At 41.8% G+C, this 19,365-nt stretch overlaps 1 protein-coding gene across 1 annotated transcript in view; it reads left to right on the top strand.

Annotated features, from left to right (window-relative positions):
• The window catches only part of kank4 (KN motif and ankyrin repeat domains 4), a 93,145-nt gene extending 76,301 nt beyond the window's left edge, over window positions 1-16,844 (top strand). Inside the window, exons 3-10 of the mRNA XM_085376382.1 lie at window positions 87-3,590; window positions 8,344-8,437; window positions 11,061-11,336; window positions 13,541-13,625; window positions 13,719-13,938; window positions 14,058-14,200; window positions 14,553-14,753; window positions 16,212-16,844. Of these exons, the coding sequence (XP_085232508.1) occupies window positions 87-3,590; window positions 8,344-8,437; window positions 11,061-11,336; window positions 13,541-13,625; window positions 13,719-13,938; window positions 14,058-14,200; window positions 14,553-14,753; window positions 16,212-16,331 (4,643 nt within the window). The 3' untranslated portion in view covers window positions 16,332-16,844. The remainder of the gene's footprint in view (window positions 1-86; window positions 3,591-8,343; window positions 8,438-11,060; window positions 11,337-13,540; window positions 13,626-13,718; window positions 13,939-14,057; window positions 14,201-14,552; window positions 14,754-16,211) is intronic.
• Window positions 16,845-19,365: the final 2,521 nt, after the last annotated feature.

Here is a 19,365-nt window from a genome sequence, read left to right as displayed (position 1 = left end):
TACTATGACTAGTCACTGAAGTATGAAAATAAGCACCAACTAATGACTTATTTCATTAATGAATCATTTGATGTTAATTCTTACAGCCAATGGCTTTCAGTCCAAGGCCAGTGAGGGTGGTGTTCAAAGGAAGCAGCTGCCCTACTCAGTGGAGACTCCCTATGGCTTCCACCTGGATCTTGATTTCCTCAAGTATGTTGATGATATTGAAAAAGGCAACACAATCAAAAGGGTCCACATTCAGCGCAGGGTAAAGGGCCCACCTAAATTCAGCACTCTGCCCAGAAATTTTAGTCTTCCTGGGCATGGAGTAAGGCCTCCCCCAAAGGAAAAGGACAGTACTTGGTCTGGGACGTCTACCCTGGGTCCCAAGCCTAAATCACGAGTGACAGAGGTTCAACAGATCTTTGACTTTCGAGCAAATGAAGGCGTGATTTCCAGCCAGAGCTGCAGGGGGACCACAAGTCAAGGAACTGGCTATGTTTCAACTAAACCCAAAGATGAAGTAGGCGCGGGGGCTCGCGGTGCTGAAGACAAAACTGGGGGGATTCAGATTCAGAGTCGTCCAAATCTGCTCAGAGCATCGAGCATGCCCATCACGCTACAGCAGCGTAAGAGTTCAGATTCAAGCAGTCCTGACCGTACCGTGGGAACACCAGAAAACGGCTCAACAGAGAACATGTTCCGGGCTTCACCAGACGTAACAGAAAGACGCTGTGTTCCCCAAGATCGAGCAGGTCTTCACCAGCAGATTACTGTTGCACTGAAGCGGGTCAGAGAGCTCGAGGAACAGGTCAAAACCATCCCAGAACTGAAAGCTCAGATCTGCTCTTTGAGGGAGGAGCGGGAGCAGCTGCTTCTTCAGCTACAAGCACAAGCCAAGGCCCAGGCTTCCAAATTATCTGCTACAGTACCAACAGGTTACGATTCTAGGACAAATAATCAATCGCAAGGACAGAGACCTTCACAGGAGATGAAGTTAGTCCTAAAGACTCAACCCACTGGACGTTTAGAAGACACAAGTCTTGGGCCATCAAACCAAGCTGCAGGGAAGGAGAAACAAGGTGAGACAGAGAAAACTAACGTGTTACTATCTGAAGTGGAGAGCTTGGCACAAGGAAAAAGTAGGATGTCCTCAGCACAAGAAGTGGAGAGACAATCACTGCAGCTGGACATACTTGAAAAACAAAAAGAAACAGAGAGTCCACTGGGACAGACAGTGCAAAAACTGCCACGAGACATTTCAGGGGAGGAATTACTATCTATCACAGTGGCTTTAAAAGAAACAGAGACTGCAGCAAAAGAAGGAAAACCAAAGGATCCAGATGATATGCAGAAGTTGCAGGAGAAGCTAACAGTACTAGAGGCTAAACTTATTCAGGCTAGCCAGGAGCTAGAGAGCACTAATGCTCTTTTGAAACAGCAAATAGAGGAGAACAAGCTAAAAGAGGAGAGAATACTACAACTGAGTGAGGGAACGAGAGTGGAGGTTTGCACCGCACATGAACGTCCAAGAAGAGAGAGCATTGACACAGGGACAGTGACAGAAAGGATAGATTTTACCCACCAAGAAACAGAGACAGAATCGCCTGGTACTGTAGATCAGGGGACAGACACTGAAAAAATCTGCATTGAAGTGTGCATACCAAAACAAGAGACTAAAAGTACAGATCAAGGACCAGTGACGGGAAAAGCTGACACGCATGACCAGGAGACAGAGATGGAGGCGGCGATAACAGCGACAAGTCCACCGAGGCCCAGAGCCAACAGCATGGAACGAGGCACACTAACCGAGAGCATCATCACCCTGGATCAGATGACCGAGACCCCCGTGGCCGAAAGGGTAAACCAAGTCACAGAAACAGAAGGCGAGATGGTGACGGACCATCCTCACAGACCGAGGGCCAGCAGTGTTGACAGAGGGACAGAGACAGAAAGGGTGGGCACTGTGGACAGAGTGACAGAGACAGAGGTAGCCCAGAGAGCAGACCAGCAGACTGAGACAGAGATGGAGAGACGTCATGACAACAACCCAGCCAGAGGTGTAGAAGCAGAGAGTCAAGTGAGTGAGAACACAGGCAGCCAAAGAGACGAAGTCGTGGTGAGCGAAAGAACAGAAGACAGGGAAACATACGAAAGAATTCAAAGAGAGAGTGAACGTTTAGTTGCTGAGGTTTTATCAGAAAGCTCAGCGGCAGCTGTAGAAAGCATAAAAACTTTAGATGTTGTTAGGAAGAATGAAGAGTGCGCCAGTTCGGCTGCTAAAGCAGAAGAAAATAAGATTAAAGTGAGTTCCGAACAAGATGACTCAGAAACAAAAGAAATTACAGAAGTGGTTGAAACAAGACCAGCTGCCCTACAGAGAAGAGACCAGCTGCCCTACAGAGAAGAGACTACAGAGAAGAAAGAAACAGGAGCCGGGGAGGTTATGTCTGCAGCAGTCAAAGAAACTGTAGCCGCTGACACTGTTGCAGTAACTGAGGGGAATTCAGCTGTGAAGACAGCAGCTCCTGTAAGACCACAAAGAGGCAGGAAACCCTCAGTGGAGCAAACTCAGCCGTCACCTCCTCAACTTCAGGTGGTGCCTGTGCGTCCTCGTAGGGGATCCAGTGAAACTCAGACCCAGCCGCAGACGAAAACCCAGCCCCAGGTGCAGGAACAGAGTGCAGCTCAGCTTGAAGCTCGGTCCCCAGAACAGCTCTCTGAAACACAGGTAAAACATCAAACACCGTCTGTGCCTCAGGTTGAGGACCACACTATAGCAAAGAAACCTCCTGGAGGGTCTGGAGAGAAGCAGTCTGAATCTCGACTTCAGTCTGAGACTCAGGCCTTGTCTCCGGGCTCTAGTGAAGTCCAAGTCAGGCCTAAATCAATACAAGCGCAATCTCAAACTTCTGTACCTCGGCGGGACTCAAAAGAGCTGAAAGCACCGCAGAGGGTGTCTGGTGCATCACACACTCCTAGACGGGGATCGGGAGAAGCCCAGACCCAACCACCTCGCCAAGCGTCAAGTGATGCTCAAACTCAACCTCAGGGTTCACGTAGAAGCTCCAGTGAGGCTCAGGCCTCTCCGAAAGATGCCAGTGAGACACAGTCACTGCGCAGAGGCTCCAGTGAAGCAGCTCAGCGCCGTGGCTCCAGTGAAGCAGCTCAGCGCCGTGGCTCAAGCGAAGCCCAGGGTTCACGTCGCGACACCGGGGAGGCCCAGCCTCCTCGAAGAGGCTCCAGCGAATCACCAACATCGCCTGCAGCTTTGGGTCAAGTTGTAACTCGGATAACGGGGCTGCTAGGAGAGCAGTGGGCACATCTCGGAAGCAGCTCTGGCACTCAGCAAACAGCCAGCCAGCAGGAGAGCGCGAGCACACAGAAAAAGACGACAGGGAAAAGAGCAGAGGCTGGAAAGGCAACGTCAGCCAAGCCAGCGGGGAAAGCAGCCCCATCAGCAGCAGCGACAGGGAAACCAGCGGGGAAACCTGGTACTTCCAAAATGAGCTCCATTCAGAGCCAACTGGTCAGCTCCCTCAGTGTCCTCTCTGCCTTCTACTCCCCAAGCCAGAAAGCGGCTGCTGCCAGCAAACAGCAAGAACAAGGTAGGCCCGTGGTTCATCTGTCTGATAGCTGCTCACCTATTTGTATTAGCTAAAGCCATTTCTCTCTTATAGTCACTGAATAAATCCTTTCAAGGAGCATAATGATGCATTATCCATGCCGCTTCATTACAACATGTCCCTTATGATCTATAATTGTCATGAAGTATTATAAATGTGTACAGCTCATTAGCCTGAAACATTGACTTCTCTCCCTAAAAAGAACTCCTGCAGAAACAGCCAAACATTTTCAGTGTGGTTAGACAAATATCCATGGTTTCACTTGTATAGGCGCATCTTAGCCCTGCAAACTCTTACAAATGGTGCGTTCACAGCACAGATTTTTTTCATTGCAACTTGAAACCACACTGCTCCCATTCAATTACTGGGAACATTATACTCAAGTTGATATGCTGTCAAATTATCACTTCTCCTGCTTCTATGAATAGTACTGTACTACAAAAGTACTACAAAAGTTTTAGTGTGCCTTAGTCATGAAATTAGATGCTGTAATAGGATCGCGATAGAAATAAATGACATTGCTTAACTTATTTTAAGGTTAATATCTTGAAATTGATGTGCCTTTTCTTTCTGGAGAGCGCAGGCATTGTTAATATAAGACATATTACGCAGAGCACAAAATACACTGAGCACTGTTGCTACAGTAAATGTCAGTTTTACTCTGAAATGCAGAGTGGAGGAGGGATGAGGGATGGGGAGCTGGGAATAGGCATTTTTTTCTGTAATATACAAGAGTGGAAAAAAACACACATTACTAAAAACTGTCAAAATGACATGGTTCAGTGACCTTCAAGAGCACACGTACACATTTCTTGTTCCCCACAATATATGCAAAGACAGAATCACACGGCAAAGTTCACACGTGTGGTTAAGCATCTGTTTACAGTACACAGTCGAATGGATCCTTAAGCACCGGTCCTCACACATATATCAAACAGATGACGCCTCTCTCTTCCCTCCCCTGATATGTCTCTCCTGTTTCTGGTCATGGTACTCACTCGCTCAACTATCACACACATATTTTATTTTCAAAGTTCATCTACAGTTCAGTGCCGGGAGCACAGTGTGGTACAGGAGTGTTTTTAAGTCAGGTTTGAGATGTGCGTATTTCAGACCCATTTCTGAGGTGCCTATGGCTGATGTGAAGTTTCCCAGTGTGGCCTTTTAAACGTCTTATCATCTTCTGTGTGTGTTAAAAAGAAACGCCTACTGCTGCATTGAGGAATTCACTCATTCTAGTCAATCTGTGCCTTGAGTGAAATATCTCTGACAAAGCGAAGGAGGGTTAAATCACACAACTAATTTATTTATTAGGAATTAGGAAAAGGATATTTTTATATTTCAAGTATGTTTCTAACCCTCCTCTCCATGTTGCTCTCCTGGGAGGTACTAGATCTAAAAGCATCATTCTTCTTAGATGGTGGTCCCTGGGAATTTTTTTTAAACTGGTATTTTTTGGCTCAAAGCTACGGTCTTGTGTCCTTACATAAAACATTACAGATACTCTGCACCATGTCTGCTGTCACGCACAACTGAGACAGCTATACTGGGCTCACAGCCAAAGGGAGTCAGCATAAGAGCCCACACAGAATCAATTCCTGGGCAGTTACATACATAAATGGGCCTGGCAGAGTCAAGGTTGGATGTTGTCAATAAGGTGTATAGTCTTGACCTGTATATATTTCCATGGAGAATACTTCGAGGCCTTAGTGTGTACTTGGAAAGTTAAATCTAATTAAAAACTGAAGTATGTGCTTTAGATTTCAGTTCAGCAGTCTTAATTGTTGTCTTTGTATAGAGTATAGCAAATGGGGCTCTAGCTTTTCTGTTCTGTGTTAACACAAGCTTTCCACATCATTTGATTGGCTGTACTTACTCGTTGTTTTTTTCCCCAATATCTTCCAGGCTCAAAATCACTGACATTCACATACAGACACAAGAGCACACAGAAACAAGCAGACAGACATACAGTGGGGCAAAAAAGTATTTAGTCAGCCACCGATTGTGCAAGTTCCCCCACTTAAAATGATGACAGAGGTCAGTAATTTGCACCAGAGGTACACTTCAACTGTGAGAGACAGAAAGTTAAAAAAAAAATCCATGAATCCACATGGTAGGATTTGTAAAGAATTTATTCGTGAATCAGGGTGGAAAATAAGTATTTGGTCAATAACAAAAATACAACTCAATACTTTGTAACATAACCTTTGTTGGCAATAACAGAGGTCAAACGTTTACTATAGGTCTTTACCAGGTTTGCACACACAGTAGCTGGTATTTTGGCCCATTCCTCCATGCAGATCTTCTCGAGAGCAGTGATGTTTTGGGGCTGTCGCCAAGCAACACGGACTTTCAACTCCCGCCACAGATTTTCTATGGGGTTGAGGTCTGGAGACTGGCTAGGCCACTCCAGGACTTTCAAATGCTTCTTACGGAGCCACTCCTTTGTTGCCCGGGCGGTGTGTTTTGGATCATTGTCATGTTGGAAGACCCAGCCTCGTTTCATCTTCAAAGTTCTCACTGATGGAAGGAGGTTTTGGCTCAAAATCTCACGATACATGGCCCCATTCATTCTGTCCTTAACACGGATCAGTCGTCCTGTCCCCTTGGCAGAAAAACAGCCCCATAGCATGATGTTTCCACCCCCATGCTTCACAGTAGGTATGGTGTTCTTGGGATGCAACTCAGTATTCTTCTTCTTCCAAACACGACGAGTTGAGTTTATACCAAAAAGTTCTACTTTGGTTTCATCTGACCACATGACATTCTCCCAATCCTCTGCTGTATCATCCATGTGCTCTCTGGCAAACTTCAGACGGGCCTGGACATGCACTGGCTTCAGCAGCGGAACACGTCTGGCACTGCGGGATTTGATTCCCTGCCGTTGTAGTGTGTTACTGATGGTGACCTTTGTTACTTTGGTCCCAGCTCTCTGCAGGTCATTCACCAGGTCCCCCCGTGTGGTTCTGGGATCTTTGCTCACCGTTCTCATGATCATTTTGACCCCACGGGATGAGATCTTGCGTGGAGCCCCAGATCGAGGGAGATTATCAGTGGTCTTGTATGTCTTCCATTTTCTGATGATTGCTCCCACAGTTGATTTTTTCACACCAAGCTGCTTGCCTATTGTAGATTCACTCTTCGCAGTCTGGTGCAGGTCTACAATACTTTTCCTGGTGTCCTTCGAAAGCTCTTTGGTCTTGGCCATGGCGGAGTTTGGAGTCTGACTGTTTGAGGCTGTGGACAGGTGTCTTTTATACAGATGATGAGTTCAAACAGGTGCCATTCATACAGGTAACGAGTGGGGGACAGAAAAGCTTCTTACAGAAGACGTTACAGGTCTGTGAGAGCCAGAGATTTTCCTTGTTTGAGGTGACCAAATACTTATTTTCCACCCTAATTTACGAATAAATTCTTTACAAATCCTACCATGTGAATTCATGGATTTTTTTTTCACATTCTGTCTCTCACAGTTGATGTGTACCTCTGGTGCAAATTACTGACCTCTGTCATCATTTTAAGTGGGGGAACTTGCACAATCGGTGGCTGACTAAATACTTTTTTGCCCCACTGTACTTATAACACTAGCCCAAAGAAATACAGTCGCCGTTTGCAAATTGTTGTTGTCTGTTACCTAATGAGATAAAAGTCAATAACAATGTAAATGTAAGTGTACTATGTGCAAATGTAAATATAAACAAAATACAATGATTTACAAATCTCACCAACCCATATTTTATTCATAATGGGATGTAGAAACCATATCAAATGAAACATTATTAGCTCATTTTGAATTTGATAGCAGTAACGTGTCAAAAAAGTTCAGGTAGGTGCAACAAATGGCTGGAAAAGTAAGTGGTACTAAAAAAAAGAGCTAGAGGAGCATTTTGGGACTAAAGTTTATAATAAACTTGTGTGTAACATGATTGGGTATAAAAAAAGAACATCGCAGAGAGGCAACATTTAACCAGTTTGCAAAAAAATTGCATCTATAAATTGGAGAATGATTTCAGAATAATGTTCCTCAATGCTATATTGCAAAGACATCATCTACAGTGCATAATATTATCAAAAGATTCTGCAAATTTGGAGAAATCTCTGTGCGCACGGGACAAGGCTCAAAATATTGGTTGCTTGATGCTTGTGATTGAGGTGGCAGACCTTTAAAAACAGGCATGATTCTGTCATGGAAATCAGTGCATGGGCTCAGGGACACTTCTAGAAATCTTTGTGAACACAGTTCATGAAGCCATACACAAATGTAGGTTAAAACTTAAGAAAGCTGTGAACATGAATCAGAAACGTCACCATCTTCTCTGGGCCAAAGGTCATTTAAAATGTAATGAGGAAAAGTGGAAAACTGTTCTGTAGTCAGATGATTTAAAATGTGAAATAAAGGATACCGCCTCCTCCGTACTAAAGAAGAAATGGACCTTTGGGCTCATTATCAGTACTTAGCTCAAAAACCTGCATCACTGATGTTATGGGGCTGTATTTATTCTAACCATAAGCCTGTAAAGGTGACAGATCTTAAAACACTGAGACACTGTGATGTCCTCTGACTCATATCACACTGTTTAGTTGTGAGGATGTTTCAAATAACTTGAACTTGAACACACACACAAAATATACATGCACACACCCAAATTCCACAGAAACCCTATTAATTTTTACTTTCCTCATTTTTATTTTTCATCTTCTCCTCTGCCTCTCGCTCTGTCCTCCTCTTCACTAGGTCTCAAATCCATCATGAAGAAAAATGGTGGAGCAGGCAAGCAGGGGAACAAGGGAGCCAAGAAAAACCTGAAGTTTGTGGGGGTGAATGGAGGGTAAAATCTTCTTTTTAGTCATCGTCCAATCTCTTTGTGATTTATATCTTTGTGTGGGCTGAAATGTGTTTTGTGCACTTATATTTTCATGCTTTTGTCAGTCTTCATCCTTATAGGAAAAATAATGTGTTGCCACTTCTGATTAATGTAAAAAATCCCCTTTTATCTTGATTTAGTTCATTAAAAGTATTTGTTATTAGGTTTGATGTGTTACTGTATGCAAAGGGGCTTCAAGTTTGATGGATTACCCACAAATGTATTTTTCAATGTTGTGGTTAATCCACATAACCACACATTATGTGAAAAAATTCAGAAAGAGCAAAAGATACAGGATTGTCTGAGAAATTTGATTTGATGTTATTTGATTTCTTCTTCTTTGTGTGTAGAAATCCACAGGCGACAGTTTGGATTTTCATGCACCTGTATTTCAGGCTACATGAGGTCCATTCGTAACAAACACTCTTTTCATTCAAGACAAAAAACTGTCTGTGCAGCAGTGTTAATCTTTTGTCATTTAGCCATGTATGCGTCAGCTTTGTCACTGTTTTAAACTTGGATATTAAGCTGTACTTCAGACATCTGCTTCTTGCTGTTTGTCAGGCTCACTAAAGACACGTTGTCCTGAATCTGAGATGCTGCTGCTTCTGCTGGTGTGCTAATATGCCTGCATTAATGTGTGTTTAGATTATGTGATATGCATGCATAGTTTCTGTTGATGGCACCTAGGTGATTGTGCTAGCGTGCTTATGTCAGCATTTGCTGATGCTGGTTGAAGTGTGTGTGTGTGTTTATGAATTTAAAGTATGGGGATGGCAGTGGTTCTCAATTTTTTTCTGGCATTGCTCACACAGTGCAATTTTCTGTTATTAAATCTAAGGAAGGAATTGTATTTTAGTGAAATAAAACTCAAGAGCAGTTCAGTAATTCAGTTAAGTGGTTTTTCTGTCTCAATTATATAACTTCACTATACTTAAATGTTTTTCAGGCTTTATTGACCTGAAAAATTCTTCATAAAGAATATCTTTACGGTGTCATCTTTAAGATGCTTTGCAGACTTTGTTGTGCTGCTGCTCAAGTGGTTAGCTGCTAGTGGAGTGAGAGGCTTCTTGTCTAAGCTGCTGTGCTGGTATCAGTAATATTGCAAAGGGGTATTTAATGTGTTAGCAATTTTTAGCATCGATTAGCATCCGCGTATCCTGTTCTTTAAACAACTAAACTAACTTTATCTAAACTACTGGAAAAGGGAAAAAAGTACCACTGTGTTTTCAAAGTTTTGTTATTGAGAAGATAAGTATTGGTTCTGGTGATTTACCTACTAATGAGGTAGACAATCACAAAGCAGGAAAAGCAGGAAAACTACAAGATATGAGAAAACTAAGCTTCAAAGTAAAATTTGGGCACAAAGACTTGCTATAAAGTTGCATTTGTTCTTAGGTCATGCTTACAGCATGATTTCATATCCTGTTGTGGTCGTTTACAGTATTTCTCATCACTTACGTAAAAAGTTTCTGTTTTAAATTCCTGGCTATTTTAATCTCCTGCATATGACGGAAATGGCTGCCATGCATAACATTTGTTTTATTCCCGTGTTCCTGCTCTTACATTCCTGGGCTTCACTGTTTTATGACCTGCTCACCTTTGCAGTGTTTTTGCAGACTGTTGTGGTGTAGTCCATTCCTTCCTCCCTTCAACACAATGATCTGTAAACATACCCACATTCAGAAGAACACGTAACAGATTTTTTATGGTATTGCAAGAATCTATTCCTTATAAACTTGGACTAATATGTTTAATAAATTAGATTATATAAAACTTTTTGACATCTAGTGTACATCTCTTTTGGTTTCGTTTCAACCTCTATAAATATTTGACCATTTCCATCTTCTGCCCACCCAATCCTGAAATATGCAGATGTTATTTATAATGAGGCAAACATGTCAGGCAACAATATTTTCTCTGACTATCTTTAGGCTTCTGCCCACAGCAGGAAGTGGTCTGCTGTTCATACTTCTTCTCTTTGTATAGTCTAACCTATCTCTGCTCTCCCTTGAGCTCCTCTGGAATCTCGAGAATGCTGTGGCCCCTGAACGTCTCTTGTGGTGTCTCAGTTTGTCTCTGTGTGTCTACAAGAAGTCTGAATCAGTGGTATTCAGTATAACCTTATCTGATCACTGGCCTTACAGAGGTGACTTGATGATGCGCCCCAGTAATCACACTTATATACATGCTACTCCAGCAGCCTCCGCAGCATATCGTTAGCCTTTTCTCAACGAACAAGGTTGTATGTTGTTCAAGGCTGCTTATGTTTGTGCTCAAACATGTCTGTGGCTTTTTATGTATGTTTAAATTATGTTTATGTTAGGATATGAGGGCAAGGCTGCACAAGGCAAACATCTTTTTCATCTCACTTGTGAAGTCTAGAGGGGAATAACCTGTTAGTATTTATCCTGTCTTGCCTGGTGCTGACTTAACATTGACTTAATATTAGTTTTACCTGCTTAGACATTTCCTTAGTGATGCTGCTAGTGCTGTACAAACTTAGCTTTAGCTTGTGGAATGATTTGAATGATTTCTGTGGAGCTGTTATAGAATCTGCCGTCATCTTTATTATGTTCTCTTTAAGATATGAGACGACATCCAGTGAAGAGTCCAGTGGAGATGAGAAGTCAAAGGTGGAGGTAGAAGAGGAAGATAGCTCAGAACCAGAAGTGGAGAAGGAGCCTGAGAAGGAGCCTGAGAAGGAGCCTGAGAAGCAGCCAGAGGAGGGAGCAGAAGCCCAGAGAAAAGATGCAGAGGTCCCAACTGAGGGAGGAGGTGCTGTGGCTAAAGAGAAGGAGACTGAAAGAGGTCTGCTGGATCCAGAAAGTAGCCAGGAGCTCCTGGAAGAGCAGGCTGGAGGGTGAGACCGACAGCAGAGCTTAAATTATAATCTTCGGTTACCGTGTTGCACTTTATGTGTTTCTCATAAATGTAACTGAGGATTGGGTCTGCTATGATACCAAATGGTTTCTCCATGAACTGCTTTTTGGTATTATTTTACAAATATAGAACAAAAATAACCACATTTGCAGAATTTGCTAGAAGCAGTGTTGGGTTGTTACTCAAAAAAGTTGTTGCACTTGTTACTTGTTACACTACTCATTACTTTTTTGCAATGACCAGAAACAAATTGGCACTTAATTACCAGTTATAGAAACCTCAGTCTACAGTTCCACAAACCAGCAAATATACTTATGTTAAGGACACAATACATAGGATCATTCTTTTACTATTTATGAGCACAAAACCATCAACACAAAGCAAAAATGAAAACCAGCCAAAAAGGCTTTAAAGCAATCAACAGAGTAATTCTACTGTACAAACACATACAGCGAAAAACTGAGGCTTAAAGCTGCTTTTGTTACTTGTTGAAGTTCAGGCTCTGGCTGCAGGACTGGGGTCAGCATGCATTTAGCTTATATCATATAAATATCACTTTGGGTTTTTCATTACCTTTGCTGACATATCTGTGCAGAGCCAAGCTTTTGTTATCCTTGTTATGCTCCTGTTTTTGCCCTGGAGGCAGTTTGCACTTCACCATTGTACACTTAAATGCCCATATCTCCACTCCTGAAGAGCTCTAGACTGCTCCACAAGTTTTCTCCCCCTGCACGCAAACTTAAATTAGCTGATTTTAGTGCAAGTTTTTCACTTTATTTCCCTCATTTTATGACTACAGCCAGCATAAATATATTGATGGATCAAGCTTAGATTTTTTCTGGTTTATGCTACTTAGTTATCACAGGCACTGTGAACGGTACAATATTACCTTTACACCCTGAAAGAAAAAACAAATTCACAACTTATCAATTAACAAAGCAGTTGCCAGTAAATCAAGCTATATAGAGGTTTGTTGGCCATTATAAAAAGAGCCGTGCTATATTAAATGGTATCTTTATCTTTAAATGATTAATCTTTAAATTGACAACGCTGTATTAAACATTTATTTCGACACCGACAGCAATACGTAACCTTTTAAAAAAGCTATCAACACCTTGATCAAACTACTGAAGGCTCAGATTCAAACTGTTAAACTTCTGAATTTATATCGCTGGTAAATACTTAATTTTAAACACAAGATGGTTTTTAGTGTTAAATGTTACTAAATATTTATGTGTGTAAATTCTCTAAATAGAGACTGCATTCTCTGCTCACAGGTACAAATATTGGAACAGTCATTCGTATGCAGCCTTATCTGATATAGTTGGTATAGGACAGGCGCTGAATAATGCTTCATGCATGCACTGGAGGCATTACATTGGGACTTTGACTTACATGCATGGGAATTCAGTTAATACACACTCATGCTTTTTTAAATCTTGTGCACATTCATCGCCATAAATGTGTCTGTAATATATATACACACTAAACTGACATTTCAATTCAATTCAGTTTTATTTATATAGCGCCAAATCACAACAACAGTCACATCAAGGCGCTTTATATTGCACAGTAGATCGTACAATAATAAAATGGCAACATTTGTCGCCACAAGTACACTGTAAGCTTCACACAAGCACACACATATTCCAACTTGCAACTAAACTCCTTGATTAAGACGTACTTTGTTCTAGGACAAAGCAAATAACTAGCAGTGTTGTCTTCCCTGTCATTGACTGATCACTTATCAGTCTCAGGTATGCAGACAGGGCTGATGGCCATGGGCCCAGGCAGTGAGGAGAAAGCAGGACTTATATTAACTCATCATTCAGCACCTGTCTGATCATTCCTGTGGGTACGTGCAGGATGTGTATAGGTGTTATAGCTGGAAAGCTAGTACAGGTCACATTGTGACCCACTCAGGCTTGATGCTCAGTTTGCGTGATGGTTTGAGCGCTCTCTGGATATTAATGGGTAGTGAATCAGAGCAAACTGTAACTGTTGAGGTTTGCGTGTGCTATCAATGTGTCAGACTGTTGAGTGATGTGAGTAAGCCATGGAGGCGTGCAAGCCATTTTTTCTTGTATTTTCTTGTTATCATTTCTGACAGAATTTAGACATGAACCACAGAAGCTGGCTTGGCCATACTTAATCCCTGCTGTGTTGTATGGTTTTGGTTTTCAGGGGAAAAGTCGACAAGGGGTTTATAGATGCATGCCTTTATGTAAAGGACCGCATGGAGGAGGTTTCATCCCCAGATAAAGAAATGGTAAGGATTTCTTTGATTGGACTTAATAAAATCGAACCCCGCTTCACTATGGTAAGTTTTTGTTTTTCCATTGTTTTCTGTCTCTCTCCTCAGCGCCAGGTTTTAGTGGTGCTCTACCAGGAGTGGTTCAGAGTCTCCAGTCAAAAGGACTCGCAGGCAGATACTGTCAGATTATACCTGCGACAAGTGGGGATGACCACACCCACTCTCCTGCCATATGTTGTTAACTTGACAGACGGCAATGGGAATATGGCTCTTCACTACAGCGTGTCACACTCCAACTTCCCTGTGGTCAAACTGCTGCTGGATACCGGTGAGACGGAAAGGCACACAGAACGACAAATCCAACTAAAAAACTAAAAGATTATAACTGTGGAAACGTTTTGTTTCTCATCTCTTTTACTCACTCCATCACTTTCTGTGTACATTCAGGCCTGTGCGAAACAGACAATCTCAATAAGGCAGGCTATACTCCAGTGATGCTGGCTGCTCTGACGGCTGCTGAGAGCCCCGATGATCTTGAAGTGGCACAGCAACTGTTGAAAGTGGGAGATGTCAACGCACGCTCCAGACAGGTGTGTATACAGACGGCAGTTGCACTTAGACGCTGGATGAACTAAAAATAAAACGGATATCAAACAGTTTGGTGTGTTGTACAAATAAAATAAAATAGAAAAAGGAAGTAAATACATGTCCTCAACTGCAAGACATCCTTTAGTGGAAACCATACAGGAATCATGAAAAGGACTGCAGAAGCAAATCAAGGTCACCAGAACGAATATTTATGGATGTTTGTATAACAAGTTAATGTACTATTTAACTCGTCACTTTCTCTCTCTGTCTGCATGTAAGATATACATATCTTCCCATCATTCCTGCCCTCTCACTGTTTAATTCTAATCTCTGTTTTTCTCACTCTTTTTCTAGGCGGGCCAGACAGCACTCATGCTTGCGGTGAGCCATGGCCGCGTTGCCATGGTGAAGCTGCTCCTGAGCTGCGGCGCGGATGTAAATGCCCAGGACCGCGAGGGCTCGACGGCCCTGATGTGTGCCAGCGAGCACGGGCACACGCACATCGCTCGCCTGCTGCTGGAGACAGGTCGCTGTGATACCAGCCTCAAAGATAAGGTATAGCTTTAGGTTGTGCAGTTAAAATCAGGCCATTTAGTGGCTTGTTGTAAACTTGTAGATGTTTTACTTCTCGTTTATGAGACTTTCAGCAATTAATTTCAGCACGTAATTCTTCGCTGTTCGCATTCGACTAATGGTCACATGGCTTTTACCACCTGGTTCGCTCAAAAATGGAGACTGTGGGCTCTCAGTAAGGTTATAGGGATATGGGAACTGATGGCTGGCCCACACAAAGTAGATTGATTGTTCAGCCTGGTGCATTGATTTCTCCAGTTTGTAGATTCCCCAGTCAGAGAGTGATCACATCATGGCCGGTGCTTTACGCTGCCGAAGCACTTCTGTAATGAGAGCAGTCCTAGAAACACAGAGGCAAATGGACTGGCTGCGTTAAATGGAGAGCAAAGACACTTAGTGTCCTGTGGCAAAAAAAGGATGGATGCAGGTGTGGAGGTGAGTCTTTGTAAATGCCACAGGAAGAGTAGCAACAGTGTTGCAACAAACACCGTGCTGCATCTTACCCCAAAACAACATTAAAAGTAGGCACCGTATGTGATACAGAACATTTATGCTCATGTCTCAGGATGTGGCCTAATAGAATTAAAAGAAGGAGGAAAAAACACAAAGGTAATCTGCAAAAATATTCTTGCAGAATCCTGACATTGCAGATCTGTCAGCTGTATCATTTGACTGACGTCTTGGCATCAAGCGCATTTCTCAAACTGTAAGATGTGCTTGCAAGTGATTGCATTCTGAAGAGCGTTTGTAGCAGCGGGTTGGGGAGATTGTTATCCGTAAGGACGCAAGCACCGATAAGCGTTCTTATTTCTGATAATTGCTGGTAGAGCGCGACTTGAGTGCTTGCCATAAATCCTCGCACGGTACATAATTACAGCACAAGCCCGACAGCGTTTATTTATTTTACTTTGCTGCATTAAAAAAAAAAACAACATTATTGTAATCTGTGCATATTAATTTTTAAAAATATGCTTGCAAGAAAATAAAGATGATCAAATAAGTAAGTAGGTGACAGTGGCAGTGATTAGATATTTGAGTGCATTTTCAAGAGATCAATCACATACTGGTCACAGTGTGTCATCCCTGTCGCTACTTTATCATATTGCCTGTGCAATAAGTAACAACACAAGATGAAAATACACAAAAAAATACTCTAAATTTTCTTACATATGTTTCATAAGCAAAATGCAAGGTTTACTTGTATTAAGCTTAACATCAATACAAAACATCCCAGGCCTAAAACCTTTATTATTTCAGAGACAATTGCTGTAGGATGTAAAAAGGGTTTATTAGTATACAGAGTCAGGGCAGGTTCAGCATGCACCATACTCCTGATATTCAGTTACTAGAGAATATGTTTAGCCCAAAACAACACTGCCACTGTGTGGTTCAAAAAAGTCACTGCAGTGTTTTGAAACGTCTGTTTTCCCCCCCACCCAGAACGGTCAGACGGCTCTGTTGGTGGCAGAAGGAGCCTCTCAACAAGACATAATTGACCTTCTGAAGGCCAACGCTGAGGTCCAAACCTCTGAGTCCACAAGCACCGCAGACCTCCTCTGAGTCAGAGTTCTCCAAACCATCCCAGCTCGCCATTCAACCGCTCAACTGCTCTGTTTCCGTTAACCGTGGCCGCCAACGTGGGGAGAAAACACTGAAATAAACACACGGTGGTACCGCACACATCATAAGACGTGGCAGGAGCTTTTCTTCCACGTCTATGCCAGTAATGCTGGTGGGTGTCGATGGATATGCTGCATCAACCGCTCAGGTCCACTGCTGAGGGTCCCGACAGCCTGATGAGAAGACGTTTCCACAGTGTCATGTGTGACTGACGGGATGTTAAGTAGGACACAGGGTGAGACTATAAAGCAGGACAACACATTGGGCGGCCTAGCAAGTGGACAGAGAGAGCCTCTGAACTGCTGCTTCCTATCATCAGCTAACTCTTAAAGCAAAATACTAAGCACATGACCTACCTTTGCAAATATAGAATATGAAATAATACATTATTTCTATTTTTTTCCCTTTCATGACATTGAAATCAGTCTTTACGTATTTGGACATAAGCCATTATTGAGGACATACTTTATGTAGAATAGATTATAATCACAAAAACTGTATTTTCTACTGCACTTTTTTTTTTAATTGTTGATGTGTTTCGTAAATAGTCCTCTATAATATTGGTGTCCAGATGAAATTATATATCTCCGAAAAGCATTCATTAGGAATTTAAATAACAGAATATAACTTATAACAGAATATATTTGACATTCAGTGTATCGTTTTTGCCGTACTACCCATCGCTTTTCACATGTGGGACATGGGTGCTCATCAGCTGTGTGTTAATGAGAAACAAATCCTTTCTGTGGGACATTAAACAATTTTTTATAACCACAACATGACCAGGCTGAAGAAAGACAACGCTCTTCTGTTATGAAGATTGTACTGCATGCCAATACGTTTACTCCCCCTACTGGCTGTCTTATAGTACTAAACAGCAGTATGTTGTAGTACTGTCTGTTCTCATAGCGACTCTCTCTTTCTCTGCATCTCCCGCCTTCAGTTCAAATATATTGTATGCCTTGTTCGCCTACTCGTTTTAAAATCAAACCATGTATGCAACTGCTACAAAATGCACAATGAATGTCAGGCTGGCTGTGACACATTCCAGGAAATTAATGTAGCAAGTTTAAATACACTGGCATGGGCTTTACGACTAACAGACACAGACTGTCAGTGGATGTGGCAGACATTGGAATGAGTCTGGTTATATATATTACGCGTGGCGAGACACATCGTCTCGTCCTTGCTTTCGTGAGGTCTCATTTCATAAACGGTAAGACAACATGGTAAATCTGACCCGAGGTTTGGGTTGAAGGTAGGGCTGGGACTTGGGTTTGCGTTTTAAGAAGCAATAGCAATTGAATACTACCTTACTGTCAGTCATAAAGTAGGTCGAGTGAGTGACCTTGGTCGAGCCTTAATCAGAAAACACAAGACATAAGATGTTTTCCACAGTGTTGATGTTTTTGTACCGCAAACCTACGTTCGTATTCCCGAGCTAATATGAAGCAGGAGTAGCGGTCTTTAAAATAAAGTTTACAGTTTCCCACTCAGTGACCGCTGCTGATGTCAAACAGTCCCGTATGTTTACAGTTAAATGAAATGCTGAAATGATACAACAGAATGGCATAAAATGATCTGTAATATAACATTATTATTATTATTAATTTTAGATAATTCATGTAGTTCATGGACTGCAAAGGAAATAGGGGGAGTAAGCCTAAATTAGAAAAGAAAATTGATAGGCAAATCGATCAAGTTCATTGTAAGCCTCTCTTTTCACCTGATTATGATCATATTTATGACTACTCTGATCTTTGTTCTCTTTTTTAAAGAGTTGGAGGTGGGATTTAAAGGGGAATACCACTTACTACTTTAACAACTGCCATATATGTGACCTATGACCATGATCCAGTCTGAATTTACAAAAGAAAAAAAGCTACACTCCAAACAGCTAACAAAAGGAAACGCTGAACATTTTTCTAGCATACAGACAAATCAAACCTATCAGCTGTTATTATCATTTATTAATAAAACTGGATTAGCAGTTGAATATTTGTGGCCATAGTGATACATCATGTCATTGGAATACATTACCATTTTGTCTTAATTGGTATTAATTTGGGGGGTTTTTTGCAGTGGGGTTTGTCATTCTAGTTAATGTTTTCGGACACAAATATAAAAATATGTAGACTGACCATGACGCAGGACTCATTTTAAATGAAGTATATTATATAGATCTATATACTTTGACTTATATAGTACATTTACACAAGAAAATACCTTTTTTCACACTGACTTAGTAATCAGATAAGTATTTGTGGGGGCTCACAAAGTAGCACAGGTTCTCTCCACAACGACGCTGCATTCACACAACATCAGTAAATCTCAATGTTAACTCTGTGCAGCGCATCTGATCATCACTGACTGTCTGTGTATGAAGGAACAAAAATAAGAGTCTGTACAGCCGTAGCTTCCTGCATTGCAGACAGCCAAAGGATGATCGGGAGGGCGCTGCGAGAATTATCTGGTGAATCTGGTCTTCCGTGCCTGCGTATAAGTCTCTATGAAAATCTATATGTTTAATCCCCTGTGACCCAGATATTATAAGGTTTCACATGAGCACCAAAGAATTGAAACCAAATCTGTTTCACACGGGACTAAATATGTATGTTATCTGTTCCTGTAAATCCAGCCAAATATATGTATATGTACATACAGTATTGTGAAAAGTATATAACAAGTATTGTCTGACAGTTTGCTCTAAGATTACAGTATTTATTCCAAATGCTATATTTTTTATCGTATAATATACCTATGTATGCATGGACAAATATTCAAGTGATACAGCTCAATGGGAATTTTGAATGACTGAAAACTGTACTGAGTATACCCTGATGATGTGATCATTTAACTTATCTTTCATCGGTTGGGTGGTTATAGTACATAGTGTGATTTGACGAGGTTGTGGACTGTCATGTGTCCTTTAATGCTACTCTTGACATTTCAGATCTGACACTGACTTAAGCTA

This window comes from Diplotaxodon limnothrissa, linkage group LG17 (genome assembly GCF_057381915.1).
Source record: "Diplotaxodon limnothrissa isolate DT_005_m linkage group LG17, D_limnothrissa_male_GT1.1, whole genome shotgun sequence".
NCBI lineage: Eukaryota > Metazoa > Chordata > Actinopteri > Cichliformes > Cichlidae > Diplotaxodon > Diplotaxodon limnothrissa.
Note: the sequence above shows the minus strand (reverse complement) of the source record. Positions and strands in the feature narration are given on the sequence as shown.